General features: G+C 48.9%; 1 protein-coding gene across 1 annotated transcript; it reads right to left on the bottom strand.

The window, feature by feature from the left end:
• Positions 1 to 432: 432 nt before the first annotated feature.
• KY (kyphoscoliosis peptidase) lies at positions 433 to 17706 on the bottom strand (the record flags this gene model as incomplete). The annotated part of the gene is made up of 11 exons (XM_080350131.1): positions 433 to 1334; positions 2298 to 2488; positions 3108 to 3296; positions 7743 to 7860; positions 9559 to 9667; positions 10025 to 10107; positions 11694 to 11744; positions 12843 to 12884; positions 13065 to 13139; positions 14887 to 14949; positions 17574 to 17706. 11 exons carry the CDS (start codon positions 17704 to 17706, stop codon positions 433 to 435), a joined length of 1956 nt encoding a protein of 651 aa, XP_080206257.1.
• Positions 17707 to 18045: the final 339 nt, after the last annotated feature.

Here is an 18045-nt window from a genome sequence, read left to right as displayed (position 1 = left end):
AATATCCTGAAGTTCCTCGTGTCCAGTATTGCTGCTCAAAACCAGGGTGTGGGTGAATTCTTCTTGGAGTAGCCATTGTAAGACTTTTCTTATGGTCCAAAGCTTGGAAACCAGCAATTGCCGCTGGCACAGAGTGACCTGTGGCCAGACATTCGCTTGTTTTCTTCTCGATGTTTGTCTGGACAGTATTACTGACACATGGTGAGGGTTTTATTTGATTTCTTCCACTGCTGCTCCCTTCTGAACAGGATTTTCTGCTGCTTTGAACTTCTCTGAGCCCGTGGTCTTGCAAAAGCCTGCAAGTGTTGTTCTGCGGTCCTTGAAAGAACAGATTTGATCAAGAGAATGAGCGATCTCCTAAAGCTGCGTTGGTTTTGGGCACGTCGGAAAGGTTGGTTCATGCAGGTGAGTCAAAGAACAAGGAGGGGGCTGTTACTGAACCTCCACTTCGTATTTCAGGACGTGTGAGTAAAAGCTGTGGTTGGCGTTCTCGTGCACCATCACATACACCTCCCTGCACCCTGACGTGTTGCAGGTTCCCTCCCAGTAGCCCCGGCTCTGGGTGAGCGGGTAAGTGTTCTCAGCCTGAACTAGCACCTTTGCGATCCCGTGCATTTTGAGTTTAAACTGCACGTTGCGGTTTGCCGGCAGCAAGCCCGAGAGCGGCTCCAGGATCTCATAGTCTGCCGCCCACTTGCTGTAGCTCTGCGGGAAAGCCGGCCACTTCGCTTCAGTGTTCAGGCAAGTGATGAGGTAGTTGAAGATGTAGTCGTAATTGCCAGGATCTGACTTCTTCTTGGCGTAGATTTTCAGGACAAAGTTCCCGGCGTGGGGGAGATGGATCTTCAACTCGATTTGGTTCCCGCGGTGGATTTGCATGATGTGCCGCCTGCCTCCATCCTCCGTCAGGCTGCCGTTGTCACAGTGCAGCGAGGCCAGGACGCTGATGTCCTTGCCCAGGGTGAAGGTGACAGAGCAGCGCCCGTCGTTGGTGTGGATGACGGGGTCGGGGTGTGACGGCCTCAGGAACCCTTGGCGCTCTGTGAACCAGCTGGGTCCAACCGGCTGGTGCAGGTCCTTTGGGAAGCGCATGGCCTTGTCCACGGACTTGCACTCTACGACATACTCCAACACGCATTTGTAGATGGCTTCGGAGCCTTTGGAGGGCTTGGCAAAGATCTGCAGCTTGTGGCTCCCTGTCTTCTGGGGGTAGATGTCCAGCTTCATCCCGTGTTTTTTCAAAGTCATTAAGCCGTGCTCATCTGTTCCCTTCAGCTTGAACATAAATAGCGTGGCAGCACGGCAATCCACCAATACAGAGGCTTTTCCATTTACTGTGAAATACAAAAGAAAAGAAACTGCGTAAGAGTTTCAGTACATTTTTTGCGTGTACGCCCTGTTCTAGGAAGACTAATCCGTCCAAATAAATTGCTGCTTCTCTAATAGTAAAATAAAGAGCTGCAATTGATAGGTCACAGTTTGCCAGCACTCTGCTGAGACCAGTGTCCCTCAACAAGAACGTAGTGACGAGTGGCCTTTGTTTCGGAGATGCATGTTTCTCCTGCTTTGATACACGCTGAAATGGAGCTGTGGTGCTGTAGAATCTGAGAGCCTGTGCGGAATGTAACTGAAATTATCATCAGCCCTCGTGCTCGGGAAGGGCCAAATTAGATGTGATTAGACCTGATTGCTGGTCCAGTAGCTGTTTCAAGAAGCTTCAGAGAAAGAGCAGGAACCCTCCAGTCCATAGATAGGAGATAATCTGCCTCCCTATGAGCCTGTTCCCAAACAGCTTGAAGACAACATTAAGTCCTTAATTGTTGTTGCCGTTAAGTTTTAACTGTGTTCTTAGCGTCCAGAAATTAGCTAACCAGTTAAATTCCTGCAGCTCTTTTAAAATTTGATCTTAAATGTGGGCCCTGTACTTCAGTGCTGTTATTTTAATATTTTTGTTAAAAGAGCTGCTGGTCTTGCTCAGTGTGCTGGGTATTGCACGAAGAAGCACCTATTGTTCAGTAACTCAGATTTTTGGAACATAGTAAAAGGTTTTAATCCCATTTTCAAGCCAGAGTTGCTAATATATTATAGCAATACTCCTAATTTTGCACCACCTCTGCTTTAGACCCAGTGGCTACAGCTTGAACAAAAAATAAGGAAGAAGAAAGCCCCTCCTCTGGCCTGAGAGCTCTAAGTGCACTCTGCTTGCCAGAACTAAGCTGGAAATGTAATTCTCTACCCGCATGACAGCGGTGGTGTGAAGGAAGGATGCTCCGCCTGTTCCCGCGGTGGGGTGTTACCTGTTGGGATGACAGCTGTCTCCGGCTGTGCGCTCAGCAGCCCCAACATGTAAAAATTACTCTTGTGCAGCATGTTGTTCTCAAAATCTTTCAGCGTCAGGGTTGGTTTAAGGAGCTGCCAGTTACTGTTATCTGGGAAGTGATTGTTAATGAACAGAGCCGGGTGAGTCAGAAAATAAAACTCATTGTACCTGGAAGAAGAATGAAGAGATTAGAAGAAAACGAATAATTACAAACTGATCATTCTTCCCCTGCAGAGGGGTGGTGGTTTCAGCTGGACGAACAGTGAGTGTTCTGGGCTGCTGGGAAACTGAGGTCATTTGGTTTGAAATTCTCTGGGCAGAGAAGGAATGTGAGCTCTGGTCTTCCATTTCCAGGGCAAATGCTGAGTTTTTGGATAAAACCAGGGTATTTGCACTACCTTGGGCTCCTGACAGAGAAGGAGGCACCACTTGTTGTTTGGAAGCGTGGAGGCACCTTCTCTCAGACAGCTGAGAGCTATGGATCAAGTACCACCAAGAATTGCATAAACTGAAGGTGTGATAAGCAAAACAAGTTCACTTTTAGCAATTATGAGGCTCAGGGCTGCTGCCTTTCTGCAGGTACATTGGGCTAGATGACCTTTGAAGTACCTTCCAACCCAAACTATTATATGATCCTTTGTATAGGCAGCCAGATACCTTACTCGGGGCTTTGGATCTTGCTGTAGAACCTACAATTTGTCACTGTTTGGTGTTTCTTATCACACCCATCAGCTTTCATCTGCCTTTGGGGTAGGTTTCTGTATTAACATAGAGGATGGTTCTTTACCTGAAGGTGAACTTGGTGAGAGAATCATCAACAGAACCGCTTCCCCAGGTGCTATCGAGCAAATGCCACCTTCCCTCAAGGTAGACGGCGTTCCAGGCATGGTCGGACTCCCCCGTGAAGGTCTGCCCTATCTTGTACCCAAACCCCTTCGAGTAGCCCGAGAGCTTCATGCACTGGATTCCTGCAATGCTAAAAGGAAACCATGAGATGCAGCAGCAGATTGCTGTTGTCAGCCTTGCAGCACACTTTTGGGGAAGGATATGAGGAACAAGAGCCAGCACGTCTGCAGAACTTCAGTCCCATGGGTGAAGTGGACCTACTCCATCACCCTGCAGGTGAGTCCCAGGGGGGTTAAATGTCCAAGTGTGCAAGTTTACCTCTCTCTGAAAACTAACTCTGAGCATGGTGACAGGCTACAGTGCTAATGTCAGGGCTATTGCATCTAGAGGCAGGCACGTTCTCCCCCTGGACCACTGACATCATGTAGAGACTCTTTCTGGGCTGTGTGGGGTGGATATGGGAGGGTGACCCAAGGTGATGATGCCCCGGCTGTTGGGGGCTGTTTTTTCTTGTAGTCTTTGCATAGGCACTTGGAGGGAGGATCCCACTGGATGACGGGGCTTTTCTCGCCCAGTTTTTGCATCTTCCCTCTCATTTTGTCTGCACCATCAATTCAACGCTGTTAGAGGAGGATGACAAAGATGAAGTGCGCTTAATTGCTCTCTGTCTTGTTACTCCGTGGAATCCCTGTGATGCTGTCCACAATTAGCCCATGTAATTATAAATTAAAAGTGTGTCTGTTCATGCTTGTGTTCTCTCTGTGACCGCAGGCCTGGCGTTTGACACCAAGATATCTTAGACCTCATGGGATTGTGAATGCTGATTTAGTTTCCTTAAAGAGTGAGTTTGTGCTTGCCCAGGGTACAAAAGATTAAATAGTCTCTTTCAAAAAAAAATAACGAATTCCTGCCTTGATGTGTAAATAGGATTTAAATAAGCACTGTGTTAATAAGCTCTCTGCCGTTGATAGCAGTGGATTCTAACACTGGCATCTTATTTCAGCATTAATCTAGAAGTGTTTCACTTATTGTCTTCTGTGTAGGATGTATTGATGTTTTTCATCATTATTGAAAAGTACGTTAAACTGAACAGCTACCTTAAGTAATAAACTGTGCGTGCTTCAAGAGCAAGGTTGTCTGCGTAATGTGAGCTTAACTCAGAAGAACAGTGATATTTACGGGGACGTTAATTAGAAGTGGAGGTCTGGTTAGAGATGCTGATCGCTGGCAGTGCAGAAGTGTCCCGGGGAGGACGGCTTTGTGTGCAGAGACGATGCTGGTTTAGAGGGCAGGTTGTCGCTTCAGCTTCTCATACAGACTTGCTAAGCTCAGGCTTTGTGTTGCTCTGTTATTTTATACTTTAAGAGTACCAAATTCTTTAAGAAAGCATATGGAAAATAGCCCGGGCTGCCATGCAGCAATAGCGAGGTGCTGCCCGTCACTCGAGCCATTCAAAACGGCCGCAGCAGGGCTGGAAGGAATGCCATTGAGAAACCTGGTGTCGCAGGTGGTCTGCACAGCCCTTGCCAGCCCGCAGCTGCCCGGGAGCCAAATTCTAACGGGGCACTGGGCGGTAAATCTGGAGCAACTCCACGGACACGGCCAGCGAGAGCTTGGATTTACACGGTGTAACTGAGACCGGGAGCTGGCCCGAGAACTTTAAGGAAGATTTGATCCGAAGGGGCCTAGCGGGAGCTAAGTACCAAATTCCCGCAAATTTCATGGGGATTGGTGTGTAATCCTTCTAGGCTTCTCTAGACATTCTTAGCTGGGAGATTCAGTGAGAACATTAAGGGACAAGTTCTGCCCATCATTCTCTCCATGCTCTCACTTACAGCGAATGTTCGGCAAGCAGCAAGAAGGTTTTGTGCTTGGATGTGTTCAAAGTTCCCAAAAGAAAGGTCAGAGCATTTAAACCTTGGTCTTTCTAATAATGGACAGACAAAAAAACAAGCTAAAACATCCTGTAAAAGAGCAAACCTGTGCTAGTGAAGGGAGTGATCATGTCTCTGTTCTTGTGTAAATGTCTTAATACAGATAAATTAACCAGGCAGAGAGAAGATTCAGAAGATCTCCAGAAATGCAATGTGATGATAGAAGATGACCTAAATACAGGGTGGACTGGAAGAACTGTTAAGAAACAGTTGACAACATCTGCTTGGGTGCAGCAAGGAGGTTAAAAGTTAAGTTACTTTTCTGCTTCAAAAGCAGTAGGAAGTAATCTGGATCTTGCTACAGGTGTCATTGGAATTCAATGGTGCCGCCTTGCCTTTGATTTCAGGTTGACTTTGATGTTTTCATCTGAAAAAGAAGCAAATCTGACTTCTCTGGAGGGAGACAGAATGGTTTGGAGTTGCGGTAGGTAGGTGTACGCCCGGAAGGAACAGCTACTGACTGCAGACAACAGGAAAAGTGAGAGGATGTGAAACTGGGATTATTTACAGACTAATTTAGAACAGGGAGCAGCAAAGTGGTCAGACCCGCTGTCGGGAGTGCGGTCAGCTTCGCTCCCAAAGGTGCTGCTGGACCCTCTCAAGTGCAAATCATTGTTTTGCCTTCATCATTAAAGCAAGCGAGTTTCTCCCATAGTCCGGACCGCCAGGTTTTGCCCTAAATTGAATTCATGGATTTACACTCCCTGATTCGCTCGGCCATGCCATCTCTTTGAGTTGGTTGTCAGCTGAGAAGCCCTTGACTTCAGTGGGACCTTCAAGGGGGACTCCTGGTGACTGCCAAATTAGGTTGGTTGTTCAAGCTGCCTCAACAGGAGCTAGGAAAAAAAGGCCTGTTAAAAGACCTTTTTTCCCCAAAAACTTGTCTTTGACAAACCTTTATATAAGATGACTGCTCTTTGCCTCTTGCCTTTATGCTTAGACCCAGCATAAGACTTGAACAGTGCCCAAGAGGAAGGGATGGGGAGATCCCCTTGCAAAATCGGGGTGTTGTCTTTGGTTATATAGTTTTTCAGGAAAGGAGCTAAACATTTAGTGAGTATTTGACAAAAGTAGGAGGCTGGATGAGTGGGAGGTTTCCCGAATCACAAAATGAATAATCAATCTGGAACTGAGGAATTAAGAGTAAATCAACAGAACCTGTAAATAGTAAAAGATATCCTTGGAAAGATTAATGCTCTTAATGAACTAAATATATGCTTTTTAATGAATAGATGCAAATTTCCCCCACTGCTAACTGCTAACAACTGTTATATAAGATGCAGTTATAAATTCATACTTCATCATCCTGTTTCTTTATTTTACTCTTTAGAAAGCAAGATCCGATATCACGGGGTATGTTGTTGGTTGGAAGCATTCGCCACTTTAGCATCTGGCAGTGTTTTTTGGTTTTTAAATCTGTCCTTTTTCCCCCGTGGATTTTGTTTGTTTCATGGTGAAAACCTCCTCAAATCTTTTTGGATGGCGTGGAAAGCCAATTGTTACTTACACATGCCAGTTAATAACTGATCTTATTTTTTTCCCAAAGCTAGCTTGTAAATGGATGCCGTTCTGCTGGGAGAGCCACCTCGCAAGCCCACGCTCTTTGGAAAGTACACTGTTGCTTTCTGGCATTAGGAAGCCCCTTCCAATCTTGTGTCCCTGAGTCGTCAGGTCCAGTTTTCTCCTCTTGGACAACCTAAGACTGGTTCTAAACTTGCCAGGAACCTTCTTTGTGTTCACTCTAAGCTAAACTACGGGATACAGCTGTGAGAGGTGAGGTGCTGCTCCATGCTGGGGTGCTTGAGGCTTGCCTGGCACCATGGCATCTCCTTTCTGTGCTGGGTTGGAGAAACAGCCATCTCCTTGCTTTACGGGGTTGGAAAAATGCGAGGGAGGTGGGATTTGTGCTGCGTTCGTATGCAAAGCACCTGTGCTCACTGCCAGGGAAGGGGCTGCCTCTTGAGGAAATGGTTTTGTGGTTGTAAATTCCTGCTTTGTGGGGGGAAAACCCACTTGTTTATGCAACTAATCCTCAGTGGAGTCAACATGGTTTTGTAGGCATCTTAGTTATTAAATGCTGACATAGCTGGAAGATGGGAACTGCAGTATTAGCCTCGGCCGTGATGCACCTTGAAACTGGCTGCAGGACGGCATGGGGAGCGGGGGGCAGTGTCCGGGGGGGGTCTGTAGTAAAAAGGGGACAGGGCATCTCCAGAAGGCTTTGGGAAAGCTCCTGGGCCTGTGCCCACCTCCTGCATGGGAGCGTGCTGGAGACGCTGCTCCTTCTTGTTGAAGTCTTGCCATGCTTTTAACCTTCACGTACAGATACTCCAAGGAAAAAACGAGCTGCTTCTAACCGAATTAGCTCCGTGTTTTCATCTGCCATTATGTTAATGCAACGCGAAGCTCAGCAGATGGCACAAAGTAAATTATGCTGGGGAGGGGGGTGTGGAGGGGGTGGAGGAGGAAGCAAAATTGACCTTTTTGAGGACTTGCTGTTTCTCCACAGCATGGTTTGAAAGCTCAAGTTCCACGTCCTGCTTAAAGTTGCATCAGTCAATGCAAAGGCAGACATGAAAGGCACTGAGATGACGACAAATGTTAACTCTCCCTGGCATCGAATGTTTCTGAACTTAATTTACCTGCACATGTGTTCAAAGAGCTCCGCGTATCCCTCACAAACGCTTTTCCTGGTCTGAAGCACGTCAATGGGTTTGCTCGACAGCTGGCTTTTGTCGCGGTAGCCCACCACGTCGTATTCTGCGGGAAGGAACGCGGACAAAAGTTCATCCCAAAGCCCGAGGCAACAGGATCGATCGGCAGCAGGAGCAACCCTTGCATTGCTTTTCATCTCCGTGAGCGTAAGCAAAGAAAAATGAGTCGTAGCGTGTGCTGCACAGAGATGTTGTGATGGGCGGAGAGGGACCAGGTCTACCTCTCATCACCATTTGCTCTAAGCCTGGGCTGGGATTCTGCAGTCGAACCCAAATGGGAGGGAAAAATATCTGCCCTCATGTCGGGGGAACTGCAGTCCTGTTAAGGTGCAAAGAGTTCTACATTTGAATGGGTTGCACTCATGCTACTGTCCAAGGAAACCATTGAGCTTTTTGCGCTCTTGACAAGCAATTTGTATTTAAAAATACCTGGAAAGTAGCTTGTTGGGAAATACCTGAAATGAGTTGTTGCGAGGGAGTCATATTAATACCTGAAAGTGTAGGAAATCTTAATTTGTTGGAATGAATGCAGAAAAGCAGAAGAGCAGGGTTCCTTCAGACAGAGCTTGAGGAACTGGTCTGGGAAAGTTAATTCAATACTGCCCAACCTTGGTCATGTCCATCACCTCTTTCTTAAAATATTAGCATATTTTTCCAACAAAGCTCTAAGGAATGCTGCATCAGCTGATTCGTCTTCCCTTTTATGCTGTGGAAGAGGGGGAAAAAAGCTGGCCACACGCTGTATTTGTGCTTTGAAATGCTGCAACCCCTTGGCTTTTATCTACGGGGCTTCGCTGGTGGCTGCCTCGGGGTTGGCTTCTCCTCCTGGGCTGTCCACCTGGCCACCAGCAAAGCTGCTTGGAGAGCTTGCTGTCTGCTTGTGGCTCCATAGTGATGCTAGAAATATAGCTAAAATAATTGGTTTTAGCGCTCCTGCATAGAGGTAGCGGTCCATCGCAGGCTGGGGGTTGAGTTGGGTGGGAAGAGATACCCAGGGAGCAGCGCTTTCCCTTGAAATCCAAACAGGGAAGGGGTCTATATCATCAGGTGATTTAAATTCCTAGCATTATGTAAACATGCTCCCGTACATGTAAATAGGGGTCAGGCTCTGCAGGAAGGAAGGACAACCAGGGGTAAGACGATGTGAAAAGATATTGCGAGGAGATCACAGTGTACCTGGATCAGAGACAACTTGTGTGTCAGGTGAATGGACTAACTCAAACCAAACTGGCTCTCCAAGGTGGGATCTGGCCCAGGCAGCGTCCAGAAATGGGTTAATAGTGTAAAGACTTGAGTGATCAGTGCTGGGGTGGGGCGAATGCTTGGTTTTCAGAAATGCACTGAAATCAGCATGTTTGAGGGCAAGATTAAAGCTGCTTGGGATTGAGCTAACTGTGCTAAGCCTGCAGTTGCTGGCAAAGCTCTGCTGGTCTCCGTGGGTGTGAGATTAGGGCAGTGCTAGTGTGGTTACACCTTGGAGTAAGGTGAGTGGGAGGTACAGACTCATCATATGGAAAGGAGTCATTTACACACAAACCTTGTAGGGAGGGCAGTGCTGGGAGAGGGACTATGGAAATGGAGATGGCGAGAGAACCGCTGAATGTATTTCTGGATAAATACCCCCAGAAAACCTTCCTTCTACCCTGCACTTGAAACTAAACCATAAGACATAGCAAACTGCAACGGCAACGTCACGGGAGTGACAGCCACAGCCTTATCTTCTCAGTCGAGGATCTCGACCTACCTATGTGATGGCATATCCACATCCATATGGCTCGGACTTTTTCCAGATCAGTCCGGGCTTGTTTAAGCAGGGCTTTAACGAGTTCCTCCACGCTGTTCGTGACGTTTACCTGTTTGTGAGGAGGAAACATTGCAAGGTTGCAGTGAAGAAATGCTCCATGCTCCCTTATTCTTCTAAAGCTGGTGAGACCTCACCTGCCAGGAGACTGCTCTAAATCCAGCTTCATTAGAAATACAAATTCAACAGTGTAGTTTCACATTTTGAGCAAATACTTTTGGTCATAGTTTCCCTGCTGGAGTGGGATCTCTGTTGCTGATGTTTGCAGGGAAACGGGGTTTTTTTGGTTGTTTGGGACACTTTGAGGCACATGCCCCGATAGCTCAGACTAAGCCGTTGTTCGTGCTGGTTTCAGGGAACGTCCCCGCAGGGGAGCTGGGAGGAGGACAGAGGGAAAAGCAGGACTTACTTTTAATGCATAGGCATCCAGCTTCTCAAATTGCCGCAGATCGACTGGCATGGATTTCAAAGAGGATTTGTCCCATGGATAGGCTGGGAAGAAACGAGTTGTCATTGTCTGGGGAAGGGAGGGGGGCATTTTTTCCTGGCCGTGCTCTTGGACAAGGGGACAGGACTCCTGCTCAGGGAGCAGAGGACAGCAGGGCGCTTACAGAGGCCCCTGCCAGCTGCACGGAAAGTAGGAGCCATCCTGTCTAGTCTGTATAATTTGGGCCGTGCTGGAGTGGGAGCGGCCCCTCTGTTTTTGGCGCTGCGTAACAGCATCGAAAATCCCAGGATATTGTGGAGGTGCATGAGATACAGAGCAGGAGTACCAGGGAAAATCTGTGCTGTGGAAACCCTGGTGAAAACATGATTTTAAATAAAAGTTATATATACAGATATATATATATATATATAAAACAGCAGCAAAGAGCTGCTTTTCTCCAGTAGTTTTGCTGAAAGCACTGACCGCTTTGCATGGTAAAGGGCCATGATTCTGTGCAAATTTGAGCACATGAGAGATGTTACATGGGGAGCAGTGGGACTGAGACTGCGTCTTCGCAGGCTTTAGCCTCCCAGTTCTACTCACTGTGAACGAAGGGTTAATAACTTGCACTAATTAATCAGATAACTTATTTTTTAACAGTCTCTGGATAAGCCGACACTGTGATGCAGCGATATCTCAGTGCACAGATGTCTCGGGTGGACGTCTCCCCTGGATCGCTGTCTGCTCAGCGCTGCCTTTGCTTCTGAGCTGGGGAGAGAACTGAGCTCTACAGCAACCACTGCCATGTGCTGTCAATGCCCCTTGGGACTAAAAGGATTCTTCTACCTATCTCTGCAGGATTGTTGTTTCTCTGGGAAAAAAAAAAAAGGGGATTTAAAAAGGTTTGCGAAGTGAAAATGCTGTTGTGTGACTCCTGAGTGCTGGGAGAGGTGAATGGACGGTGCTGTAGAGGTGGCCAGAAGGTCTGTTCCTGACTTGTGAAGGTGTCATGTTAATTTAAGCCCTGCTCTTCTTGCAAACCTGTACCTAAGGGAGGAGTTTTGGGGTGTCCCGCATCCCGGTGACGGTGTGACCTGCCAGCCGGGATGCAGGCACCCATTGCCCATCCCTGTGCTGCGAAAATCTGTGTGTAGGCACACGGCATCTGTTTCTTTAGCAGCCTTCTTTGTTTATCTCGTTTTTTTTCCCTTAAAAGGACTATTACGCTGACCTAAAGAGAGATAAAGCAGATTTACGCATTTAAAGGTTCCCATTCTCTACAGCTCTGAAAATTACTTTTTTGCCTGTTGGGAATGGGATGTTTTGGTGTGTTTTTAAATTGGGTGTCTGTTTTTCATCTTTGTCAGGCTATCGCTGCAGAGGCTCCTTGCGGTAACTCGCATAACCCTGCACATCGTGCCCGTTTGCAGAGCACCTGCCTCGGCTGGGAGCCTCGGGAAGCCCTTGGGCACAGGTGACATTCCCAAAGATGAACGTTACTCATGGTAGTGGAAATTAAACCCCTTGTCTGTGCACTTCGGTCAAGGCTTGCAGCAGGGTTTCTAGGACCAATGGGTTTCCTATCTGGGGCTTCCCTGCCTTGTGTCCCATTGTGCCACCGGCATGGGGTGAAGGGACAGCTGATAGTTACCATGCAGGTCTTTTCCTCCTGGTGACCGAGGGGCTTCAGTACTCTGGAAACCTGGAAAATTAGAGAAGGGAGCATAGGGTGAGCAGTTGTTGGGAGGAGCAAAATGGCCAGTTCTGGGCCCCTCAGTTCCAGCAGGACAGGGAACTGCTGGAGAGAGTCCAGCGCAGCCACCAAGATGCTGAAGGGAGTGGAACATCTCCCGTGTGAGGAAAGGCTGAGGGAGCTGGGGCTCTGGAGCTGGACAAGAGGAGACTGAGGGGGACTCATTCCTGGGGATCAATATGGAAAGGGGGAGTGTCAGGAGGATGGAGCCAGGCTCTTCTGGGTGACAACCAGTGACAGGACAAGGGGCAATGGGTGCAAACTGGAACACAGGAGGTTCCACTGAAAGAGGAGAAGAAACTTCTTGTGGGTGAGGGTGGCAGAGCCTGGCCCAGGCTGCCCAGGGAGGTTGTGGAGTCTCCTTCTGTGCAGACATTCCAACCCGCCTGGACACCTTCCTGTGTAACCTCATCTGGGTGTTCCTGCTCCATGGGGGGATTGCACTGGATGAGCTTTCCAGGTCCCTTCCAGCCCCTGACATTCTGGGATTCCGTGACCAACAGAAATAAATGATTGCAGGGAGTGGGACTGGGTGGGGGAAAAGCTGAAACTGAGGCATTTCTTTGCCTGTTCTTGGGCATCAACACCCTGCATAGGGGCAAAAGGAGCTGCCTGGACCTCAGTGTGCCCTGTGTCCCCTTCCTGACATTCCCCAGCAGTCATGCAGCTCCTGTTCTGGCCCGAGGGCTGGGGACATGTAACCCTGCCCAGCACCCAGCCAAACCCCCAGGCCTGGAAGAAGGGAGAGCTAAGCTCCAGCACTCTTAGCTGATAACCGTACAGAGCTCTGCAGCAGCTGGAGGATTTCTGAGGGTCTCCGTGTCCCCCAGACTGTCACCACCCAGGCCTAGAGGAGGAGGAGACCAAGGATTTTGCTCCTCAAGCCCTAAGTTCTGGCAGGGTCCAGCAGCATCTGCCTGTCAGGGAAAGCAGACACAGGGCTTGGTGTCCTCCCAGGGTCCCTGTGGGGACCTATCCCGCCTTGGGAACATGCTCTGGGGCGAGGGCCAGCGGGGAGGGACACACCATGGCCGAGCAAAGCCTCACCTTTGTTGTCCTGACCTCTCAGGCTGGGCAGCCTCTGGGGACCTGCAACAACCGCGGCATGGTTAGTGCATCCACCACAACCCCTGGCTTCGGGGGCAGCATCTCCCGGGGGGCTTCCTGCCCTCCCTGCTGCTGCAAAAAGCGTCTCCTTCTCCCTCCCACCCTTGGCCACTCCACCAGGGCTCCAAGGTGCAAGAGGTAGAGCTGCAAGAAGGTCTGTACCTTTTCCCAAGGAGAGTTTCTTGATGAGTTGCCCGGTGGTGTTCTTGGGGTGAATCTCCACTGTCACTTGGGTTTCTGCAAGAAACCATGTCAAACTCCCTAAGAAAAGGAAAATCTAACCGGGATGCAGAGAAGAAGGGTGGGATTGCTTGTTGAGGTGTCACTGAAGCCAACCCTTAACTTTAGCAAAAGAAACGGCAGTTCTGGTGATTGCAAATGTACCGAAGCACTTGGCTTTCCCAGCAAAACAAAGCGCCCTTAAGATAAACCATATGGCCAGAGAGACTCTGGTCACCTCCAGTGTGATTTGTAAGCCTCAAAAAATAAAAGACAGCCCATTATAGCCTAACAGGTGATAAAACAGATCATAAATAAAGCAGAGGTCCTCAGTGAGGATTGTGTGGCAGCTTAAAAAAAGAAGGTTTATCACCATATTAAACAGCTCTTGATGGAGATACGGTAAGCAGGGAATCAATTTCTTTCATTGATTTTTCTTGGAATAGAATAGAAAAAGGCTCAGAGCTCTGAAAATGGTTTGACTTGTGACATTAAAATCTTTGGCAGAGGCCATTGCCTGTAAGAGGCAGCGACCAGGTGTCCTGTGGAACTTGTGCTCCATGTGCTGTGATGCTCCAGAACAACCTGGGGGTCTCGTGTTTGAGGCTTCATAGAGAGGAGCACAAGGAAAAAAATCAGCAAGAATGACCTGAATTTTTTGAAAGAGACTGCATTTTTTATTTTGCAAGTATTTCAGAAGGTTTTGCAGCCTGGGGAACCTCAGCATCCTCATGGGATTCCCGTTTTGGATCGGACAGAGTTTGCGTTGGAGGTGGAAGGTCAAGATGTCAATGCACCTCGGGGCTGCCATCCCATCGCACGTGCTACCTCCTGCCATTTTATCCAGAGCCTCCTGCCATTTGGGGTTTTCCTTGAAAGCTGGCTCTTAGAACCAGCTAATTAGGCAAGAATCTGCACTTTCATCAAATAGTAAGTTTTTCTGCAGACTTTAACTTTAGAAATAATCTCATGTGATTAAGCAGAAAAGTTTGATGTCCTCTAAAGCCCCGAAAGCAGAAGGCAAGAAAACCTGTAAAAACTCTAAAAAACCACTTTTAAATCCCAGAGTTTTACTCTAATTCTGGGATGCTCGCATATATCAAGGAGTCAAGATTAGAGTGGGTTGGTATATCCTGTCAGTGAATTCAAAGGTAAAATAAAGTTGTTTCTCAAAGACATGACTTTGTGCAAACAGGATCGTTTCCTTATGATTTTTATATTCTCAGGGGTCCTTTCTATATTTCTCAAGATTATTATCATCTTTGGGTTTTTGTGAGTTTTCTTGCCAACTTCCACGTTCTCCATTTTCCCCCATAAATTAAAATTCTTTGTTTTCAAGAAACCCATCTAGTGACGAGGATTGCCTCTTCCAGTATGTTTAAAATGCATTTAACAAATTTAAATACGTAATTCCACAGAAGTGTTTCCAAGTGCTATCAACTAATGGTATGGAATGGCTGCCGATGTTTCTATGATGTTTTTTGCTATTCCTAATCAAGCCATCCCTCATAAAGAAACACTTGCTCTTCTCCTAGTTGTTATCATGCTTTCTGGTTACACCTGTGCCATGTCCTGGTGGGAACCCAGCTGCTCCAGGACCCAAGGTTTCTCTAGGAATTTTTTAATTCTTCATGCTTAAGATCACAGAATCGCCATTGTGGGGCTTTTTTGCTCTTTTGGGCTGTTCTGAGGGTTGTTTGATTAGAAAATAAGCTTGAGCGAGAGTTCGCTCTGAAAAAGCATCATCCCTTGGGTCACCGCTTACCTTCGTTTGAGTAAGGAGTCATGGTTTGTGTCTTCTCACAGGGCTCCCTGGAGACTTGCTGGCCTGGGTGGACAAAGGAGAACATCTGAGAGCCTTGCAGAGAGCGGGGGCTGGATTAAATAAACCTGTGCCTTTGCACTGAGGTGAGGAACCACATGGAACACTTGACCCCGTTCTGCAGTCTCAGAGCCCAGTTGCTCGTGGTCCAGGGGATGCTCCAGCCTGTTTGCCTTGGTGGTCTTGGCACCGGGCTTGTGTCATACAGTTTGTAAATATTGTAGTGGCGCCAGCTGCTCGGTGGTGTCAGAGGCTTCACCAAGATGGTTACAGGGGAATTTATTAATACCTGTGGTGCTAGAGGAGCCAGAGTTCTGCTTGTGCCTCTGGCATCTGAATTCCTTGGTAATGCCGATGGGGATTTAACTTGTGCCCAAAGTAGAGCTGCAAGGAAAGGTTTCCCATGTGCCTACCAAATACTCCTGCCATTAGGTTGGGGTGGTAGATGATTGATACTGTTCTCTGGCTCGTACTTGTGCTCTGCAGCTCTGGTTGCAGACCCTCTTGAACATGACGGAACAGTGAGAGAGTGTTGAGTATTTATCACTTCCCAGAGTGCAGAGTGGCTTTTGTTATCTGCTGTCTGAGACCTTCAGATCTTTTATAAAGAAGCCTCAAAGCTGTATCTTGCCGTGTGAAACTGCTTGCTCACGGTATGTGAGCAGCATCCAGCCACCACTGATTTCAGAGGGACTTGGCTCAGGGCTCCTGTCAAGCATCGTAATGGCTTTTACAAACTGCTGTTTGCCTGTGGAAGCAAAGCTCCTGTTTGGAATAACTAGAATCCACTGTTTGGTACTGGGAGAGCTAAGTGCTGTCTTGCTTTCTTTTGCCTTTCTCTGCTAGGCACCACATTAGGCTTAGACTACCAGGAAAGCAAGTCAGGTGCTCTGATTCCCTTCCCTGAAAGCTGCTCCGTCCTGTAGCATCACGGTCCTGCAGCCAGGGCTAAGTAACTCCTTCAGATGTTCCTTCTGAACTCTTTTGGGGCAGAGGGGTGCGGAACTGGCAGGGGAACGTTCAAGACTAGCAGCTATTTAATTCCTGGCAAGCAGTTACACCTGCCTTGTACTCAGCTATCTCTGAGTGGGGCAGATGCAGAAAGGGGTGGGGGACAGATGGTTGAAACCCCAAAGGTTTGTTGTATACCCTAGAACCTGGTTAAGCTGTGTGAGTGCTGGGGAAGGCTCTGGAAGCTCGATCTGCAACCTGAGCGATTTGGGGCACTGAATTTCCCCCCTGTCATCAGCTGGCTGTGAAACATAAGAGCTCAGCGCACCTGAAATCTGAGCGAGCTCAGCGTGCAGGAGGGTCCCTGGGCACGGGCTCTGCAGTGCCACCCATGGGCATGGGGTGCAGGAGAGTGTGGAGGGGACACTTCCCATGGCCTCCACAGCACTGGGAAAAGGGAAGGGTTGTTTCAAGCCCATTTATGCTGGAGAGGCACAGCTGGGTGCTAAAAGCTTGCAAGTGGGTTTTGCGTAGTGTGGGTAGTCGATGAGCAAAGTGAGAAGGTGACGTACCGTTAAGGTCTCTCTGCTGGGGTGGCTGCGCTCTGCTGTTGCCATTTCCGTCATCCTGCAAACCTATAAAATACAAACGTGAGGTTGGCAGGCTGCCTTCCTGGAGTGAGGTTCTGGCATTGCCAGGAGGCCAAGCACCCCAAAAACCTTCCTGTAACCCACCATACCAGCTGGACCTGCGTGTCATCAGGATCCACTTTCCCTATCTCATCTGCAGCATCTGCTGCACTCCCTGTTGCTAAGAGCATAAAATACCAGGAGGAGAAAAGCGCAATTGTCCATGCCTGTGTTGCTTTGATAGGACTTGCTTGTATTTGGGCAGGTGCTGGATGCTGCGTTAGATGAAGCATGAACACAACTTCTGTGTTAGCTCTGCTTATCCTTGTGAGCCTGGAACTGCTTGTCTGAAAATCTAGCTTTTCCCCAAGGTTTTAGAGCACAAATACTCCTTTTTCTCCCTTTACTCCTGCAGGGAGAGTCCCCTGTACAGTTGCAGAGTGCAGCCTCAGCTTTTTGGAAGATCCCCTGAAAGAGAGGAGCTGGGCTAGGCAGACTGTCCCAAACTGGAGCTATAAATGGCTCAGGGGAGTCATCCTTGGAGACAAAGCCTAGACACGCTTCAAACAAAACACTTTCGCCCCTGTACTCTGTTGTAGTAGCTGTGAGTCTGGGGTGAAACAGCTGAGCTCTCGCCCTGCTCCCTTTGCACAGCCGAGACAGCCCGTGGAGGCATCTCAGGGCCACCGCGGGACAGAGCAAGGTGCAAACATGGTCCTTGGATTAGTATCCATGCCTGTCACCTCTTCCTGCACCCTGGGGTGCATGCAGCAGAGCCAGGCACTCAGCACCATGCAGCATGCAGCGCTGCAGCAGCACGGGCTCTCCTGCACCGGGAGGACCAGCCAAGCCACTCTGGGCTTCCACAAAAAAACGTTTGCAATTTTGGGGTTTTGCAGCATGTCTGCAAAGGAAAAGAGGAGAGAGGAGGAGGGGGAGAAAGCTCCAGCCCTGCTCCAAAGCTGCTGCTTTGCTTCACCGTCTGCCGGGCAGCTGATGCTGGACGTGCAGCCCTCCCGTCCCTCGCACCCGCCGCCGGCGGGACGTTACCTGCGCCGCGGCCGCCTTCCGTCTGCCTCTCCCTCTGCCCTTTCTGCTTGCTGGCCGTCTCCTCGGGGTGGACAATAAGCAGCAAATTGATGGTTACCGCGCTGGGATCTGCCTTAAAGTCCATGGTCCCCATCAGAGCACGGCCAGGGCACCGGTGTCCCCGCGGAGCTGCGGCCGCTGCGAGCGGCCCGTGTTTATTTTCCACCCTCGGAAAGGCGAGCGTGCTCCCCCCGCGAGCCGCAGCGCCGGCGGGCTGGCCCGGCCAGCTGCACCATGAGTTTTCTGCCAAAGCCGACTCTAATGAAGAGGTTACAAGTCACCTTTGAAAGGAAATGGCAGAAGGGATCCGTTTCCCTAAAGCAGAGGAAGGAGCTGCATTTCAGCCCGGGGACGGGGGGTCTGGTTTCAGAGCGTGCCCCCGGCTCCCTCTCCCCTCTCTCTGCCCTTTTCAGCTTTAAGCACTTGTCTGCGC

This window comes from Nesoenas mayeri (assembly GCF_963082525.1).
Source record: "Nesoenas mayeri genome assembly, chromosome: 9".
Lineage (NCBI taxonomy): Eukaryota > Metazoa > Chordata > Aves > Columbiformes > Columbidae > Nesoenas > Nesoenas mayeri.
The sequence above is the reverse complement of the archived record's forward strand: the minus strand, read 5'-3'. Positions and strand labels throughout refer to the sequence as shown.